At 37.8% G+C, this 19,613-nt stretch overlaps 1 protein-coding gene across 1 annotated transcript; it reads left to right on the plus strand.

The window, feature by feature from the left end:
• Positions 1-1,070: 1,070 nt before the first annotated feature.
• On the plus strand, positions 1,071-19,172 carry MP (Transcriptional factor B3 family protein / auxin-responsive factor AUX/IAA-like protein). Its single transcript, XM_039114776.3, has 14 exons — positions 1,071-2,388; positions 2,538-2,650; positions 3,532-3,630; positions 3,790-3,846; positions 4,389-4,541; positions 4,625-4,709; positions 4,980-5,070; positions 6,773-6,937; positions 7,028-7,147; positions 13,043-13,118; positions 13,218-13,341; positions 13,598-15,252; positions 15,379-15,569; positions 18,712-19,172. The coding sequence occupies exons 1-14, from the start codon at positions 2,289-2,291 to the stop codon at positions 18,809-18,811; spliced, it is 3,129 nt and encodes a 1,042-aa protein (XP_038970704.3). The 5' UTR covers positions 1,071-2,288; the 3' UTR covers positions 18,812-19,172.
• Positions 19,173-19,613: the final 441 nt, after the last annotated feature.

The raw sequence follows: 19,613 nt of genomic DNA on the forward strand, positions 1-19,613 counted from the left end.
GATACACACATTAGACTCATGGATTGATGCTAGATGGTCACTAAATAGCACCTAACAATTTGATGGGACCTAACATGTGGACTATAAGTCTTGGCGTTTTATACGAAAGAAGGCCATTGATTCTCCTTCACAAGAATATAAATCACCATTACCATTATTATCATCGTCGTGACTACAAGAGCCTATAAATTGAGGTCACATATCTATATCATAGATGCAACATCATATGTTTGGCATTCCGATGCACTACATGGTCATGCCTAAACTCGCACCATAATTTGTGACTATCAGTTGCTAGGACTACCACCTATGTGCGCTCTACAGTTAGGAAGGCATTCAAATTCCTCAAATTGGCATCAAGAACCCTAGAACTGCTACCATGTGCTTTTTCATCCAAATTATTTAGTCGGCGTCGAGAGGGCATGAATCTCATGAAACCTCTAGGAGGAGCAAGCGGCGGCTAATTCGAGTAATGAATTCTCCTCAAAGACATGCATCATAAATAGAATTCTCCACTTACATAAGAGTGGACAAGAGGATAAACTATCTAATGAATCAACAAGTCAGTATGGCATCAAAAGGAATTCTTGATCAATCCATTCTAGGTTGTTTTTTCATGACACAGATGGTACCACAAGTAGCATCACACAACTTCAATTATCTCAACTAACCTTTACACTTTACAAGGCCCCTCAAAAGAGACCTAATAACTAGAGGTCCTCACCTCCATGAGGGGGAAAAAGAAAAATTCCTTCATACTCACATTAGGAAAATGCTTTGGGGGTCCAAACTTGGTATCAAGAAAAAGCTTTAGGGCCACTTGTTGGAATATACTGCCTTGGGACCTTAGCAGTAGTCTTCACATTGTATATATCAGTATCTAAACAAGTTTATTTTTCTTGGAAGTAGCTATATGCTTAATTCAGTATGATATTGGATTACACAGTGAAAAAGCTGGAGATTCGCCAAAAATTCCACATTAACGCCAAGTGTCATGCGGCTAACGTGCGCCGAAAGCTGGGTTCTCGAACGGTCAAATAAGCAGAGGAGTCTCACTCCAGACGCAATCCATAGCGGGAGAAAAAGAAAAAGAAGAGAGAGAGAGAGAGAGAGAGAGAGAGGGAGAGGGAGAGGTGGTGGAATTAAAAAAAGGGAATTTGGACAGAGGGATGGTGGGAGTTTAAAAAAAGGAATTCGGAGTGCTCTCTCTCTCTCTCTCTCTCTCTCTCGCTAGCTCGCTGATGCTCTGCCACAATTCGCTGCTTTCGTGTGGCGCTCGTCTTTTCCTGCTCTCTGTAGCAGTCTAAAGCTGCAATTAACTCAGAAAGATTGTATATAAGGAGAGATAGAAGTATAGAGAAGGATTCGATGAACCAAAGAATAAAGAGGAGAGAGGGGGGATTTCCATTTCCTCTTTGGAGTGGAAAGGGAAAAGGGGGTGGAGAGGGAATCATGGCGTCTTCCGTTGAAAGGTCGGTGTCTTTAAGGGAGGAGAGGGGGAAAAGGAGGGATAAAAGGGGGAGGGAAAGAGCGTTCCGAGCTCGACCACTCATGTAATGCTATTCTTCGCGTGCTTCGGAGGGCCAAAATTCTCTCCTTTCCTCGCCCGGGTCCGCGCCCAGGCCCACTTCAGATTTCTGCAGCTTTTGCTCCTCGGTCAAGGCTCGTTCGCTAGAAATTGGATCGGGTCGTGGCGTGTTTTGAACAATTTTTCTCTCTGCGATAGGGTCAGCAGGGTTGTCTCTGCTTCGGTCTCTCCCTCTTCTGTTGAACGGGGAGGAAGGGAGAGAAAATGAGGGATCTTTCTTCCTCATATAGATGGTTTTGACGTGGTTTGGGCCGTAACTTCTTGAAAAACAAGAGAAATTCGCTACCTTTGGTACTCTGCGTGGTTTTATCCTATCGACATGCATAATTCCAATGCTAAAAAGGCGAGCTTTTTAAGGAAGCATGGGGTTTTGGGAGTAAAGACGCGATCTTAAAGCTGTGGGTTAATTAGTTTTTGTTATGGATACCGTTTTCGGGTAGTTGTCTTCAGAAGCTTTGCTTCTGGGAATTGGAATTTGGCACTTCTGCTAGCTAAATTGGAAGGTTCGTTTATCGCAATCCAATATGCAGTGAAAGTGAGGTGGATTCCAAGTTCAAAGTGAGTTTTGTGGCTGGAAAATGAAGGCTCAAGTTAAAGATCATGACTTTTTGCTCTTATGAGAGCTTGATGTTATGCTCAGCAAACTCTTGTTCTGTTCATATAAGTTCAAGATAAGTTCCTCGATAGTAGCTAGGTGAAGATGACTTCCGTCCAAGAGCAGGTCAAAACCTCCGGTTTGAATCATGCAGCATCTCTGCTTGATGAAATGAAGCTCCTGGGAGAAGTCCAGAGTAAGCAAGGTTAGTGTTCTCGTGTTGAGTAAGGCTCTTCTTGTCCAATAGTATTCACAATTCTTTTTATATGTGGAGATCTTCTTCTTCCTCTTCTTCTCTAGTATTTGGCTTGTTATTGTTATTATCTTCTGAAGCATTTCCTGCTTTATATTTAGCTGCAAGGAAGGTGATAAATTCCGAGCTTTGGCATGCCTGTGCCGGGCCACTTGCATCCTTGCCTCAACCTGGCAGTCTTGTATACTATTTCCCTCAGGGACACAGCGAACAGGTTCTTACTTCCCCCAAATCTTTTCTTTTTGGAGGTTCTCACATAGTGAATTATGTTGCATTCTCGTTTAACATAATTTTGATAACATATCTAGTGGTTCATTTATAAGCAACTTGACCATTTCTGTAGTGTAACTAGTGAATCTTTGTAGCAAAACATAGTGAGCACAAAATCTGCCAAATTATCTTTCAATATTCCTTAAGAACTAGATGTTATGTTAGCTGGTTTTACATTATAATGTGGCTAGCCTAAGAGCGGCTGTGACTGACATTCCTAAATCTCTGCATGAATATTGGTTTAGTTGTACTTAAAATGTGTATGGGTGTTTATTCAGCAGTTTGGTTGGAATAAAATAATGTGGGACAGTTAGTATGTAATCTTATATTTTAACTTGAGCCATTTAGGTTATCAGTGTTTTCAGAGAGCTCCCATTACATGATTAAACATTGGCAGACTTGGGTTCTAGTGACCACTGTGAGAATGATGACGATCATGTAGACAATTACAAGAGTCATCTATTAAGCGTATGCAACTTGTTTTGTTCCTGGACTTGGATAGAGTGTGCTTCTTGACCGGCATCTTTCATCTGTTTTCTTGAATTCAGTTGCAGGAGTTTGTGGATGTTTGTACATCATTATCGTGTGTCAACAAGTATAATAACTGCATTAGAAAATCTTAATTTTTTATTAGATATTCGAGTTTTACATTTCATCAAACTATGCAAATTTGATGTGGTCAGAGTTGTCAGGAATTTGAGCTTCTGGAGCTATGATAAATAATGAAGCATTGCAAACAAGGCTGTTCCTTTTTTTTTTTGCAGGTCTTAAAGCCACAAAGCCTTTCTTTGTTTGGTTATTATAACCATATTTTCTTTCCAACAGGTAACAGCTTCAACTAGAAAAGCAGCAAACTCGCACATTCCGAATTACCCAAATCTACCATCTCAGTTGATGTGCCAAGTTCACAATGTTACATTACATGTAAGTGTAACTGGTATATAGTAATTCATTTAAGTTTTGAATGAAAAAGGGTGGGTCTGTCACCATCAAAAAAATTCGATATGATATAATATTTGGCTTTAGTTTGTGTTCTTTAATAGCATTCAGCTAATACTTGCCTTTTTCTGTCTATCTTGCTAGGCTGACAAGGACACTGATGAAATTTATGCACAAATTACCCTTCAGCCAGTGAACTCTGTAAGCAAATTTGGTTGCCTGAGATTTATATTTATTGTGGTTTCATAAATGTATTGCAACATGCTTCTGAGGCAGTGTTTGTCAGTGCAGTCCAAAAAATGGTTCTATACATATGAACATTTAGCACAGCTATGTCTATATCAATTGCTAGCATTTGACATTGGAATGCACACTACTTTGATTTGGTGTACAGATTTTTTACTATTAAGATATAGTACAATAATGATTATTTTGATAATGATATACTTAGTGTTTATGAATGTGTTTCACTAGTTACTAAGCATTTTTTGGAATTTACTGGAAAACAGTGGTTCTCCTGAACTGCCACAGACACAGCCTGAGCATTAGTTCAGGATAAACGATTTGGGTTATTGCTCTCATTGTTTAATAATATATTACAAAGTTTATAAAAGACATGCCATTGGAATAACAATTACACCTCTAGAGTTCCTTTACAATATGGAAGGGCATCAATTATATTCTTATGAGTCTTGAAATTATTTTGCTTGTTGTCTTTACACTTTTCTTTTCCCTTCATTCAGGAAAGTGATGTATTTCCTATCCCGGACCTCGGACATACAAAAAGTAAACACCCAACCGAGTTCTTTTGCAAGAATTTAACTGCAAGTGATACAAGCACACATGGTGGCTTCTCAGTGCCTCGAAGAGCTGCAGAAAAGCTGTTTCCACAATTGGTGAGGTGTTGCAGTGAGTTAAAATTTAATAATAGTGTACTAATTGATGTATTTGAGTTAAATGATACTCTTGTCCTTTTCAGGATTACTCAATGCAACCTCCAAATCAGGAGCTCATCGTTCGAGACTTGCATGATAATGTGTGGACATTTCGACACATTTATCGCGGTATGAACATTGGTCACACCTTGGTTTCTTAACAAACTTCTGTACCCTAAGTGACTTTCTGGACATTTTGACACATTCTTCATGGTAGGGATATCTGTCACACATTTATGTAGTCTGACCTTTATTTTACAATAATTTATGCTTCCTTCGTTATAGAGATTTCACAGTGTTTGACATACTGAACAATTTATTTATGTTGACCATGTCCTACTTGCGGACTACTATTTTTATACGTTAAATGACTGATTCTAATGTTCCTTCTCTTTCCAGGTCAGCCGAAGCGACACCTTTTGACAACTGGATGGAGTTTGTTTGTGGGTGCAAAGCGATTAAAAGCTGGCGATTCTGTGTTATTTATCAGGTAAATTATTGCAAGAACACATCCCTGATATATATTACATGATGGGCAGGTGGATCTGTGCTTGCAATCTAAAACTGTTATTAAATGACTCTCCTCTGGATCTGCACGCATTAAGAGATATCTGGTGCTGAGCAACTATAGAGTTGCTGCTTTGAGCAGCTATTGGAAATTTAGAATAGCCCAAGCATATAAGAACTCTTTCCTATCATATTTTACTTTAGACAGTCTCAAATAACTCTTTTTTTTGTCCATATGGAAATCATTTTCATGCCTTGTTTTTGGTGCCAAATTGTATGAGTTCTTGCATCAGTTATTTCCTGTGATTTGGAAAACAATCTTAGTATAGCTTTCTTGGAGTAGGATTAAATGGCAAGATGGGAAGTAATTGTTCCTATAAAACTCTTCTTGCCATGGAATAAATTGAGTCAAATAACTGTAGACATTAGTGGAATGCATTAAGTCAATGAGATCTACCTTCAAGGCAAGCTCTGTTGCTGATTTATAAGTCATAGTTTATAATCAATAAGTACAAATCAATTGATAAAAACTCTTGTGTGTCCGTGAAGTTAAACTTCTTATTAAAAAAAGTATGTAACTAAGCAACATAATTTAAATTAATCAATCATTTGGCTCAAATATCATTTCTCATCCTCATCTTCTAAAAGAGTTTCATGAATCATAATGCAAACATGATCTAAAGCATTAAATGAATGCATGAAGGAACAAACTTACAACTATGTAATTAGCTAAGCGTACAACAATCTGATATGTAAGACATTATATAGGGAAGAGATAGGGAGCTACTGGAAGAAACAACATTTGCTAGTATCTCATGTGTGGGCCTCTATTAGTTTTGATGCCCAACGTTTCCATCCAGTTTTTCAGGTCATACAATTGTTCATATAATTTTCCTGGCATCAAACATATTTAGTGATCACACCACAACCTAAAGGAACCCCTCAATGTCATCCACCTCCCCTTGGCCAACCCCCTGTAGGGTTTCCAAGAGATCAAGTGTGGTATCTTTGGCCCATTGACTGGGACCTTATTTTTATTTATCTTCATAGTGTGAATTTCCATTCCTTGTAATATGTTTCATTGTCCTCCAAAGCTTTTTCACCAGAACTCATTCAATTTTTAGACATTTGCTGATTATAGCAATTACCACAATGTTGCAGCAGCGGGTGAGCCTTAGCACAACTGGTAAGATTGCTTCATTGTGACCTAGGTGTTGTAGGTTCAAAAAATGGAAACAACCTCTCCGCATGCAGGGGTAAGGCTGCATACATCTGACCCTCCCCAAACCCATGGGAGTCTCATGCATTGGGATGACATGTTTACAGCAAATTACATATACCAAGGCACACTCTTCAATAGCAGTGGCCAATCTTTGGTGCAGGCCCATTGCATTGTAAACCAATCTGTTTCATTAGTTCGAACACTTGTAGTTCCTTAATATACGCTCTTATTGTCCAGGTTACAAAGTTGTGTACAATAATCAAGTTGAATATCCAGAGTCTTTGTTAAAGTAAAGAATTCATAGTTTGTGTTTCAAACTGCTGAAAAGGTGTTGTAGATATGTGAACTTTGACTATCTTTTTAGCAGAAAGGCTGGATATATAATACGGAGTAATTAAATATCTTATGTAAAGTTGGATTTGTGATGAGTGACACTGTGCAATAATGCTTATCATTTATATAGGGACGAGAAATCACAACTACTGTTGGGTGTACGACGTGCCAATCGTCAGCAAACAGCATTGCCATCATCTGTGCTGTCAGCTGATAGTATGCATATTGGTGTGCTTGCTGCTGCAGCTCATGCTGCAGCAAGTCGCAGTCCATTTACTGTATACTATAATCCAAGGTATATCAAACTCAAATTTTCTTAAATCTTTCCATGTAGTCTTTTTGTCTTTTTCATTATTGGAGTATCATTTTCTCTAAATATGCTCAGGGCATGCCCTTCCGAGTTTATAATTCCTCTAGGCAAGTACCACAAAGCTGCGTACACCCAAGTATCAATTGGGATGAGATTTGGAATGATGTTTGAAACAGAGGAGTCAAGCAAGCGCAGGTGCAGATTTATTATAGTCATTTGTCTAATGTTACACTTAGCTACAGACTTATTTCTTTTGTTGCGGTACACTGTAGCGTGATCGCAAAATCTTGCTAATATGGCTATAAGAAGTTCTCTAATCTTGGTTTCTAGATTTATATTGGTCTTCTATTGTGTTAATTTTTGATGGATTAGCATTTGATTTGATGTGAAACCAAAAGTGTTTTGAATCTTCCCTCTAGATTTGCTTAAAATCTAGCTCACAATGTTGTGCAAACAAGATTTTTGTTTAATTTTGCCTCCTTTACTTTTGCACCAAGAATCAAGAAGTCCTTTTGGCTCTTTTGACTGTTTTGGTCCTTGACACTTGCTTCTTTTCTGTATTTATTCCTTGTGTGTGGAGCCACCTATGTTAGTGTATTTGTTTTTACTAGTGGAACTCATTAACTCAGTGTTAACCATATTTTCTTTTTCTTTGTCCCTTCTTTGTCTAGTTTTTAAGTCTTCAACTAAGTATGCATGCATTTTGTATAGAACGTATCTTTTGTTTATTTTTATATGACTCATGATCTTGTTCGGTTTGGCTTATTGTTATTTTTTATTCCGTGTTGAAACACTAATCCTTTGTGTTCCTTTCATGTTGTTTTGAATCTTAAATCACCTTATGTTGCTAAAGTATCTACATGGCCCTACCTCAGATGTTATGCTTTTCAACATTATTTACTCATTTTTCCATTAACTTATGACCTTTCAGTTTAATACATTGATTCAATTTTTATTTCTTTCTAGTCTCTTTAATTAATTTTGGTAGATTTCATTTGCAATTTGGATTGATGAACCCTCCAGTCATGGTCGGTGGAACCGTCCCGAACCGTCCGGCTCAGGGCGTACTGAGCAGTACCAGCGGTGGACCGGGATGGTTTTGTCAACCAAAATGAGAAACAGGCGACGAAGGGGGAGAAGGAGAAAGAAAGAGAGGAAAAGAGAGAGTGGGGGAGGAAGGAAGAGAAAGAGAGGTGGAGGTCGCCGACGGAGGGCTGTAGAGGGCTAGAGAGCCATGAAGAGGAGGTGGAGAGGCTTGGCCTTTGGTTCTCCTATTTCGTTCGAAATAGAGGTCTCGAAGGGAGCCCCTTTTTATTTTCACAATTGAAACAGAGGTCCCGGAGGGGGTCCCTCTTTATTTTCGCGATTTTTAAGTGAAGTCGGCGAAGGGCCGCGGAGCACTGGGGAGCCATGCGGATGAAGCAGAGGAGGGGCTCCGCCTTCGGTTCTCTTGTTCGTTTGAAATAGGGGTTCCTAAGGGGGCTCTTTTTTATTTTCGTGATTTTTAAGTGAAGTTTTTCCAATTTCGAACTCTTCGCCTTCGATTCTCTCATTCGTTCGAAACAGAGGTTCCGGAGAGGGTTCTTTTTTATTTTCGCGATTTTTAAGTGAAGTTGTTTCTATTTCGTTCGAAATAGAGGTCTTGGAGGCAGAGTCCCTCCTCCGCAAGGCTCGCCGGCCCTCCGCCACCCCTTTCTCTCTCTCCCTCTCTCACCCTTCTTTCTCTCTCCTTCTCTCTCCCATTCTCTCTCTTTTCTTCTCTCCCATTCTCTCTCTCCTGCCCCCTCTACTGTGTTGGTACGGGCCCGGCACGGAATGATGCGGTCCGTACTGACCCATACCATCGGGCAACAAGTCTGGGCTCCGATTCTGGCACAACAAACCTTACCAACACTTTCATCCTTAAGATTGATTTATTTTGTCCATCCTTGAGTGAATTTGGTGTAGACTTTGTGCCATGTTTCAGCTAGACATTTCAAATTCTCCATTTTGCTAAACATGTTTCTTCTTTTACATTAAATTGGCTTGTGGTACCTAAACCATGATATTTGATGGCTTTACTTTTTGGTGGCTCTGCATTACTTACTAAATACATGCTTTGAGCCTCGCCATTTGGCCATTATCCTATGCAGCAGGTACCAAACATTCATGTTAGCGACATTGATATTTGACACAGCACAGGGTGTAGCCAAGATAGTCTATGAGCATCAATAGTCTTCCGAAAATAGAATGATGTCACTTTTGCAGTTTTGCCAAGTAACTTAATGCTAACCTTCTAATTTTATTTTATTTTATTTCAATACCTTTTTATACGCTCGAGACTCTTAGGTGGCCAGTGACTCCTTTCCCATAAAGTAGCATTCTAGGTCTTTGGAAAGGTCCCTCCATTCCCAAAGTTGACTTGTCAAGGAGTGTGAGACGAATTTTATAGCTTGTTGTCATTGGTTAATGGTTGTTAACAAATATTCTAGAACCATGGCGAACCATTACCTTAATCTATAAGACTGATCATTCATAATTGCAAATAACCTGTAGTACTTCCCAATAAGTTAAATATTCTAAAACTTAATGGAACTTAGGTGAATGCACAAAGTCAATCTTTATCCCAATGGTCTTCCTTTGTTAGCTAAGGATAGAATGGTGAAAATTGGAGATTTTTAGTTAACATTGGAGTATTGAAGTCCATTCAGATTATAGAAACATAAGCATTAGAGCTAATTTCCACGGGGAGGCAGCATTATTACTTGAAGGCATCACTGTTATCCCCCCTATTGTTCTTACCAAAATAGTCCCCAAAAAATTCATGCAATAAATAGCGTCAAATTCTTCATTAATTAGTGTTTTTAGTTATCAGAGGATTTTTTTTTCAACTAATTAAAAAATATCAGAATACTTCTTTGACTCTAGCACCTTTATATACCATTTGCTGAAAAGAAAAAAAAGAAGGAAAGAAAACCAAAATGAGGTGAGTGAACCACTCTTCTGCAAACTTAAGGACTTGGAGGCCTTCTTTGGTGAACACTTCTAGCACTGGTTTCTACTAGTCATTCCGGTTTATCGAAACTCATGCTTAGGTCTTGAGTTTGATGGGCCTCAATGTCCTCTTTGTTACACTTCTCAAGCCCTTGACACAATCAATCGACAGCCTACTTTTGCCATGGTTAACGAAATAATTAGTACCACCTGAAGCATCTCTTTCATGTGCGCTTTGCTTACTAAACCCAGATAAACATGCAGATGAGTTCACTAATCTTCAATATCGTTAGATAATCAGTTCACGCAACTTTAGTAAAATGTTGTATTAATGTGACAAAATAATTATTATGGCTTGTCTGGTGCTTACTTGATGTCCAGCTAAACAAATTCATGATTTTGTGGCCATCTTTATTCACCATGTGCCATGGAAAGCTTCCATGTTTTATTCATCTATCAAAATCTGTCTGAGACGTTCTTGAAGGAAGGGATCTTAAAAGACAAACTTGTGAATTGAAGGAGGTATTAGTAAACCATCACTCTTAAGTATAATTATCACCAATACCAATAATAATGTCAATGATCTCTTAGTGGGGTCAGATATCATTTTGGATTGTTGAGCAAGATCCACCACAACCCACATATTTTTCTATTGGGTATGCATGAAATCAGTAAGTTTAGTACCAAAATGTCTTAACACTCGCACATAGAAATAGGAAATTATTCTCCATTATCATTAGCCTAGTCTTCTTAAATCTTTTGAGCAAGAGAAAAAAATTGCGTGACTGATGTTTCTAATTGATTTCAGAGGACCTTGGTAGCTGGAATTTTCTATCTACAGTAATGTAACTGCTCTGAAATCTTTTTGGAATCTTTCTGCACCATTTTCCCCAGTGCTTTCTTATAGTGTTTCTAAAATATCCACTTTCCTGCACCTGCATCTGCTCCTGCACCTACTCTTGATTTTGGCAATTAAGGAGAGGACAGTATCTTAAGAGGGCATTTTGCTACTGTGCGAAGGGGCAACTCCCAACAAGAGAAAGAAAAGGCTCTTTACAGTTTGGCTTTGTAAATTTTGACCATTGAAGAGATTATAAGATGTAGATAATTTTATTGCTTATACATTTTTTCTTCAAAAGGATACTGGAAAAGAATCTTATCACAACCAATGCACATGAGGTTAAACCTGGTAGCTTCAACATCTTCAGTCATAACTATTTCTTTTGGTTGTCTTCACACATTAAACTATAAGTTTCTTCTAAAATGCATACTCCTTTAGCTTGTCGGCTACCAACTTATCTTTCCACAGGAACCTTCATAATAATAAGAACTGTTCCTAATTGAGGAACTCCTTAAATTGAAGTTGCTCTGAAAATCAGGAGTATTTGCTTTTTCTGCAGTTCTACTCTTGATGGTGTTGGCTCTGTAATTTCTCATTCTTGTAGGATTTGTGACTAAGACTCCTCGGTACTAGACTCATTCAAAATTTCATGAATAACCAAGGTAGGGCTTGATGTCAGTGATCAATTTTGTCATGGACACTGTAAAGATACAAGTTTCTTATCCTTTTTCTCAATCTTAATACTAGATTATCATGCTAGTCAAAGTCCTCTCTTGTCATCCCTGGCTGCTTCTCTTACCAAGGTTGGGGAAAAATATGCTATTTTGGCTTGCTATGATGCTCAAACTTGCTTTTATAGATTGTTAGATTTGCTTTATTGCTTATATGCTATGTAGAGAAGGAACTTAATTGCGGGGCAATCAAGTGGAAGTAACAAAAAAAAATGTTAGTAATAAGGAACTGATTTTTTAATAAATGAATTAAATAAAAAAAGAGAACTCAAGACATATTATCTCTATTTGTTGAGGTCCCTTCCATGCTAGCGAAGAATAGTCATGTTAGGTGTCTGGTAAGGCCACCTTTCAACTAATAATGAACCACTATCGTAATTACAAGATTTGGATCTTGTGGGGCTCTACAAAGAAAAAGACTATTAAAGGATGGTGAAATTACAGATATAAGGAAGTGATGTCCACTCAACCGGCAATTCAAGACCTTTTAATACTATTTCAAATGTTTGAAGGCTTGGTACTAGGCTTATATAATACCTTACTGGTATGATACGGTTATGACCATATCAACACATGGTTTGATGTTGGAGTCAACACTTGGTGCAGCGGTGTACCTAACCGCCATACCATACTTGGTTGCTACAGTATGCGTCATATGCTTAAAATGCTGCTATTACACATTAAAATAGGACTGAAATGCATAACAGAAGCAGCCTTGGGGACTTCCAAGGACAATTAACCTCTGATCATACTTTCAATATCCAGACCTAATTTTGAGTGAACTATAATAATTTGCAAACTAATCAAACAACAGTAGGATATCTTCCCAAAAAAAACCTCTGAAAAAATTAGATACTTAAGGTCTCTTAGTTTGAACATGCCAAGAATTTGGATTGCAATTTACTCATTGACTCATACTGATAGCTAGACAAAGAGTTCTAGGCTCTGAAAACCTTGGGTTCCACCTAGAGCTCAGCCAGTTTGGTAGTTTCACTTACCTAAAACCTGTTCAATAATTCCATAACCTTAGTCCCGGCTTGGCTAAGCAACCTGGTAATCTTAAAATACTTTTTTTTTTCATACTATCTTTCAGCTAAGTTACTTTGCAACCTTAGCATATTATCTTTTTTTTTAAATACTTGGGCTCAAATTCAATAAAGAGGGATGTACTTTAAATCTGTTTTCCATCGTATGCCTCCAGATTGTATTGCTTAACACACATAAGGTGCAAGATCAGTAATAAACATGAAAGATTCTAGGTTTTATGCTGATGTGCAAGTCCGTTTCTGTTATTGTGAAGGCAAATGCTTTTCTCCTCAAGTCTAACTTCCTTTAAAATCATGGTTGGAATATAGTTCCCTTTCTTTAAACCAAGTATTATTAGCTTGCTTGTCAATGTTTGTAATGCATTAGAAATCCATGTGTGAGAATATTATGGTTGTCCTTGCTTAACTTTATTTTAAATTTTTGTATCAGTACATCATGTTTGGTGATACAGCATAGTTTGCGCTAGCATTATAAAAGTTTAGTCATCTGTTCTTGCAGATATATGGGTACAATTGTAGGGATTAATGATTGTGATCCATTAAGATGGCCAAATTCAAAGTGGCGTAATCTGCAGGTGACTTGCCCTAGTACATTTATTTATGAAACAATCTCTATAAAGAAGCACAAGATAATTGCATTGTCTGAAGCACTAAATATACTCTCTCATGATCAGGTAGAATGGGATGAACATGGCTATGGGGAAAGACCAGACAGGGTTAGTCTTTGGGAAATTGAAACTCCTGAAAGTCTTTTTGTTTTTCCTACCCCAAAACGACAATGTCTTCCCGGATTTGTTGGTAAGTTTTGTTGATTCATTTTTAAAGGAAGTATTTAAATTATTCTAAATTATTTTTTCAATACCAGAAGGTTCGATGTGCTGTAGATTTGATCTTGTCAGATCAACTCCTTGAAATATTTGCAGTACGTGACACTTGGTTCCCCATATGTATTGTTTGTGTGTATGTTTATATAACTAGCTGCCAATGTAATATATATACGCATATTTTTCCTCCATTTGGACTCAAGATCGTTCTCCTATTATTAATTTTGCAGTGCCTGGCATGGAACTTGGATCAGCAAACATGTCAACATTGTTGAAGGATCCAGAAAATGTAAATGGTGACTTACGTCCCTTGATCTCTGCTTTTGGAACAGAGCAGCTTATTAGGTTCTTACATAAACCTCAAAGTCCTGGCACTGGGAATCAGCTTGGATGCCATCAGTCAATATATGCTAGCATATTACGAAACATCAAAACCGATGACATTTCAAGGACCTTCTCTTCTGCTGTGCCATTTTGTATGGTAAGAAATCCGGTACAGCAAGAGGAATTGGTTAATAAACCACCAGTGCAACAGAAGTGCCAGTTTGTTCCAGTACAGCAACAGACCCTCCCTTCAGAAAATAAATCATTGCAAAGTCAAGAATCTCAACATTGCGGAGTGCACAATGGTGTCGACTTAGATTCTGTGCCATTCCCACATATGAAGCCACAAGAACTGTGTAAAAAAGATTCGCACTTGGAACAAAATTGTCTAGATCAATGTGCAAGTGATGAGGATAGAATCAGCATATCAAGGAGTGAAAGTGCATTACTAAATGAGACTGTTCAGCAGAAAAGAGATTCAGCTTCTGTGGCATCAACAAGTCAAGTGGTTCCACAATCTGAGAACATAATAAAAGCACCTTTGCAGAAGATACCAACGGAACATCCGAACCTGCTTTCCAGAAATGATTATGGTGAAAATTCCATATGCTCACTTAATCATGAGAACATTGCAAGCCAAGTACATATAAACCAAGAGCTGCAAATTAAGGGACATGGTGATCCCCAAACTATCCAGCAGCAGCTTGAACCAATTAGTATACAGCGACCAAGATTAGAAACAACACATTCACCAGATAAGAGTGACATGAGCAACTTGCATCTACATCAAGGATACCCATCTCCGTTCTTGAATAATGAGGACTGGATGCTGCAGTCTTCATGCTACCAATCTTTTAACGACATTAAAACACCTGAATTTCTGGACACTGCTGGAAGGCCTGATTCCTTATTTTTATCTGCATCTGAGAATGTTATCAGTACCTCGACAGACATATCATCTATAGTGAATCCACCATCCTTTGATCCTATAGAGACATTTCAGTTCTCTTGCACGTCGGATTTTGGGACGACTCCATGCCTCCCTACTTTCATTCAAGAATTCTTGAGTACTCCTGAGCTAAATGCCCTCCATGATGAGCAGCTTGCTCCAGGTATCCTATCATCTGAGGTGCACAATTTGCAAGTTTTTGAAGAGGCTACTGTCTTGCAGAGCATATCTAACTCATGTGGAAGAAGAGACTTATCCGAGGAGAGTTACAACCAAAGTGAGACTTTTAGCAATGTCCAGTTTGAAGCTAGCACTGGAAGCATGAATATAAGTCCTTGTTATCCAACTAAAGCTTTTGATGGCTCCAATATCATGGGGAGTTCCAAGTTTCATGTTCTTTCACAAAGTCTGGTTGGCAACCTTACTTCTAATCAAGATCTGCAGTCTCAGATTACCTCAACAAGCTTGGCAGATTCTCAAGTGTTCTCTCTACAAGATATTCCTGACAGCTCTGGAGGGGCATCATCTGGGAGCATAGATGCAAATGAGTACGGCTTAAATAGAGGTTCAAGAAAACAAATTTCTCAACAACCTTTGCGAACATACACCAAGGTAAAGTTGTAACTATTATACTGAAAACTGATGTTAGTGAACTCTGCACTCCTCCCAAATTTGGTGAATGTCTCTTGAATATTTGCCCTTGCTCTGATAATATATGATGCTAACCATATTGAACAGGTTCAAAAGCTAGGATCTGTTGGAAGATCGATTGATGTGACACGCTTTAGAAATTACCATGAATTAAAATCTGCAATTGCATGCATGTTTGGACTTGATGGGCAACTCGATGATCCTAGAGGTTCAGAATGGAAGCTTGTTTATGTTGATTATGAAAATGATGTTCTTCTTGTAGGGGACGATCCATGGGAGTAAGTCTCACTTTTCCTTCCCTTCATGCATGTGAATATATTCAATGTCCATAGTTATTATTAAAATACAAATGTGTTTGACATTATGCATATGAATATCTTATCCTAAGCTGTAAATGAAGATACCTTTGAAATTTAAACATGCAACTAATTCATAACATCTTTCCCAGCCTGCTTTTTTTAAGCTTTTTGTGATTTTTTGTTAATCCCTACCAAATCTAGGTTGACTATGGGCTAGGTTCATGTCAGAGATTTGACCTATTCATGAGTGCAAGTACTTGAGTAAGGTCTATGGGACATTAAAGTGTGAAAATAAGTAGAATATGCAGTTAAGAAAATAAATTCTTGTACCCAAAGATCAAATTCTATATGGAAATTTTTTTCTCAAGCAACAAATGTACAATAATTGTAAGCTTACCTAATCATGCAAGTTTGATAAACGCGATTCTGATTTTCTTTGATAATCAACATGCCCTATAGTGGTTGAGTGTAGCCCTCTATCAGTCTATCCCATATTATATTGCCACTAGGAACCAATTCACTTATTTCTAGGGGTCTCTAGAGTTTCTCTAGTCTCTAGACCCTATCTACCTTGTTTGTTGATTGTTGAGCAAGAAGAAACAAGACTAAATGGGTCTGGCCCTCTCGATTTTTTTATAAACAGGGGGGAATTGATTGGCACACACAACCTCCTAATCTGATTAGGAAGCGTTTTATTCCCCCTTTTCCGTTTTTCCCCCTCTTGTGTGTGTGTGTGTGTGTGTGTGTGTGTGTTTGTTTGTTTTTTTTTTTTTTTTTTTGGGGGGGGGGGGGGGCTGTAATCTTCTTAAAGTGGGCCCCTCATGCTTCTTAAACTGAAGATGGGACAATTCTAGGATTCTCTCTCAGGTTAACTGACAATAGGACCGACACATTTCCAAAATGCATGCTAAGGCCCGATCTCAGCCTTCAATGCTATCTTAGTCCCTTTTTAGCTTAGTTCACATCCTCTACATGTGACCAAAGCCCAGTAGGCCTATTATACATGCTCTACAACCTCCCATAGGCTAAAACAGTTGTTCTAGGAATTTGTGGGTAACCTAGTATCCTGCTTAAGTGTTTATACCAAGGTTTGCCGTGTCAGTACTGGACCCTATACCGGTGCCACACTAGCATAGTATTGGTACGGTACGGATTTTTTTTTTGGCATACCGAGTGTTGGTACGCCACCCGTACCAGTACCGAACTATGAAGGAAGGCGGGATATAGGTGTCTAGTCAAAAGTTCATTAGGTGTACAATTAATTATCTCTTAGTCAAACTTGTCACATTTTGGGGGAACATTTCACCTAGTTGTTTTCTCTACCCTTGGAAACAACATTGCAACAACTCTCTATGATCCAGGTCATTGTGAGATGTAATTCCTTTATGTGACATTACAACCATTTGCACTAGTGTCACACAAATATTACCAATAACTCTTTCGATCCTTGGGATAAAATAGCAACACAATAGAATGCATATCTAAAACACACGTTTATGGGCTCTAGGGTTTGATTAGTCATTGTAGAAACTTATTTACTAGGAAAAATACTTTTCAAACTAAAAGATAATTTTGTATTTCTTCGTTTTTCTAGAAAAAATGTGCCAAACAATTTTGATGAATTGCTAAATGGAATAAAATATCCAATGAGAATCCTCATCGCCCAAATGAATTATTCTCCTTCATCAGATCGTGGATTTCTTGTTTGGCATTCCATGTGTCCTCAGTGCAAGACATGTACACCTAATGACCTACTAACTTAACCCAAGTTTGGTCTAGTTACCTGACCATTAAAGTGACTAGATTCATGGGAGTCCATGTAAATATCTCAAGTCAATGGACATTTAAAAATTATCACATGCTGAGAAAATGGTCTGTTATGAACTTATGATAGTATTTTGTCAATGAGACATGTTCTCATGTTAGCTTGTCAATGTGTCTTAGATATTTGGTTATTCATATGAAGCCGCTACTTTGGCAACTGAGAAAAGATCGTCATCATCATACAGTCGTTATCCACAATTGTTAGCCATCTTGGTCAGGTCTTTTAACCATAATTATAGCTGTGACAAGCTTGATGAATAAGGAGTCAGAACCTTTCTTTTTCTTGCTTGCTTGATGCAACTGATTTTCTTATAATGTCTTATGATCTTAGGTATCTTATACCTTATCTGACATCTCATGCCAACTAAATAATATCTAAATATGCATAGATAAAGGAATAAACAATCTTATTCATGCCTTTCTCACAAATGAATCATGCTTTTGTTAGGCCATCATTTTCAACACTCAATTTTACATGTATAAAGTGCCATAATTACTTCCTTGTTAGATGGTTAGGCAAATCTTTAGAGCAACATGTGGAAATCCCAACGTGTGCATTTCGTGTAAATATATGCCTCTTGTCAGCTTTTGGTTAAAATTAAACATCAACAGCAACTCTAGATGCTGCAACTCCTTTTACTCAATCTTGAACATGCCTATCCAAAAGCTGTGGGCTGATTGTGATTAAAACTGCGTCATACTAATAACGTAATGTGGTCAATCAGTCCTTGTGGATTTCAGTACCTTCTTGGGGCTATCCATTTCTGATATAAATACATACATATGTATGTATGGAAAAGCTTCTTATAGTTAATAATATATTATAACCGAGTTCAGTTTAAGTTGAAGTCTGTCGTATGTGTTTTTTTTAATATCCTCTAGCAGAGAATGAGCATTAAGGAGAATTAAACCAGGTAAATAGTTGGTTTTATAATGTAAAATCTTGCAGTTATAAAAAATGAATACATAAAGACATACAGGAGGATTCTGGTTGTCGGCAAACTCTACATTTATTATGATATATTCAGATGTCATTGTATGAAATTATACTCTTACGACATAACTTACCCTTTTTCAAGTGCCATCACCCACATTCAACTACAGCCGCACCTTAGTTTTATTTGGTTCTGCTTTCTTTTCATCTCCTTATTCGTTTTTTCTTGTCTTTCTTTAAAATGAGAACTATAACTGCATTATCAGCAGCGCCCATCATCTGCTTATTCAACATCAAAAGCCATGCAATTGCAATTCCCTCCGAATTTTCCCGACATCTAAATATTGTCTGGTCTGCTTGTAGGGAATTTGTCAACTGTGTTAGATGCATTAGGATTTTATCTCCTTCTGAAGTACAACAGATGAGCCAAGAGGGCGTGCAGCTTATGAATAGCTGCCTCTGATCAGGTCAAGAAGACAACAGATATTTGCCATGCTTAGCATTTCCAAACATCACTCAGCTGAGTAAGCTTTGCTAAGCTTCCATGATCTTCTATTGAAAAACTGAAGAAATGCGACAAACTGGAAGAGTTGTGGAAATCAGGTTATATTCTTTTATCTTCTCTGGAGAAGGCCTGTTTACAAGCTTCAAGAAGTGGGTGAGATAAAATCAAGCATCATTGTTCCATTTGTTTGGGAAAATTATCTTGTGATCTTGTTTGCGGATGGTTAAAGTGTAAGTTAGACCTCGATCATAGTTGTAATGGCAGCTGCTAATTTATTCTCTAAAGTTATAATCGGAATGCTTGAATTACATCTCCACAATCTAAATCGTCTCTACTCATTTCTCCCAATGCCCAAAGCAGAAAGTCAAAAACAAGGGTGTCATATATGACTGAAACAAGGCCTGATAAAATGGATCCTTTTTTCCCCATGGTTTTGAATTTTTCTTTTGGGGGCTTATTCTGCTTATAATGTTGTGTTATATAATGTGTTACTGTGGATACATTAGCTATGGTCATAACAGCCATCATTTGAACATTTCATTGCTCAAAATGTGCTCAGTTCTAACACATCTCCTTTGAGTTTTCCTTTTCAATAAAAATATTTTATAATTGATGAATAGGAATAAGCTAGGGCCTGTGTGGTATTGCTTTTGTTTTCTATTAAAAAAACCCAAGAATAAAAATGAACTAGCTTTTATTTTTTTCTGTTAAAAAAACTGAAAAATAAAAATGAACTAGACTGAATGACCGTCTGATGAAA

Source organism: Phoenix dactylifera, chromosome 16 (assembly GCF_051530095.1).
Source record: "Phoenix dactylifera cultivar Ajwa chromosome 16, Ajwa_hap1_PhDact_Kaust_v1.1, whole genome shotgun sequence".
In the NCBI taxonomy this organism is placed as follows: domain Eukaryota; kingdom Viridiplantae; phylum Streptophyta; class Magnoliopsida; order Arecales; family Arecaceae; genus Phoenix; species Phoenix dactylifera.

What these genes read in the sequence shown, in the direction of transcription:
- MP (XM_039114776.3), top strand. Translation starts at nt 2,289, where the DNA reads ATGACTTCCGTCCAAGAGCAGGTCAAAACCTCCGGTTTGAATCATGCA. An exon ending in ACTGTATACTATAATCCAAG is followed by an intron (nt 6,938 to 7,027) that starts GTATATCAAACT and finishes AAATATGCTCAG; the next exon opens with GGCATGCCCTTCCGAGTTTA. An exon ending in ATGTCTTCCCGGATTTGTTG is followed by an intron (nt 13,342 to 13,597) that starts GTAAGTTTTGTT and finishes TTAATTTTGCAG; the next exon opens with TGCCTGGCATGGAACTTGGA.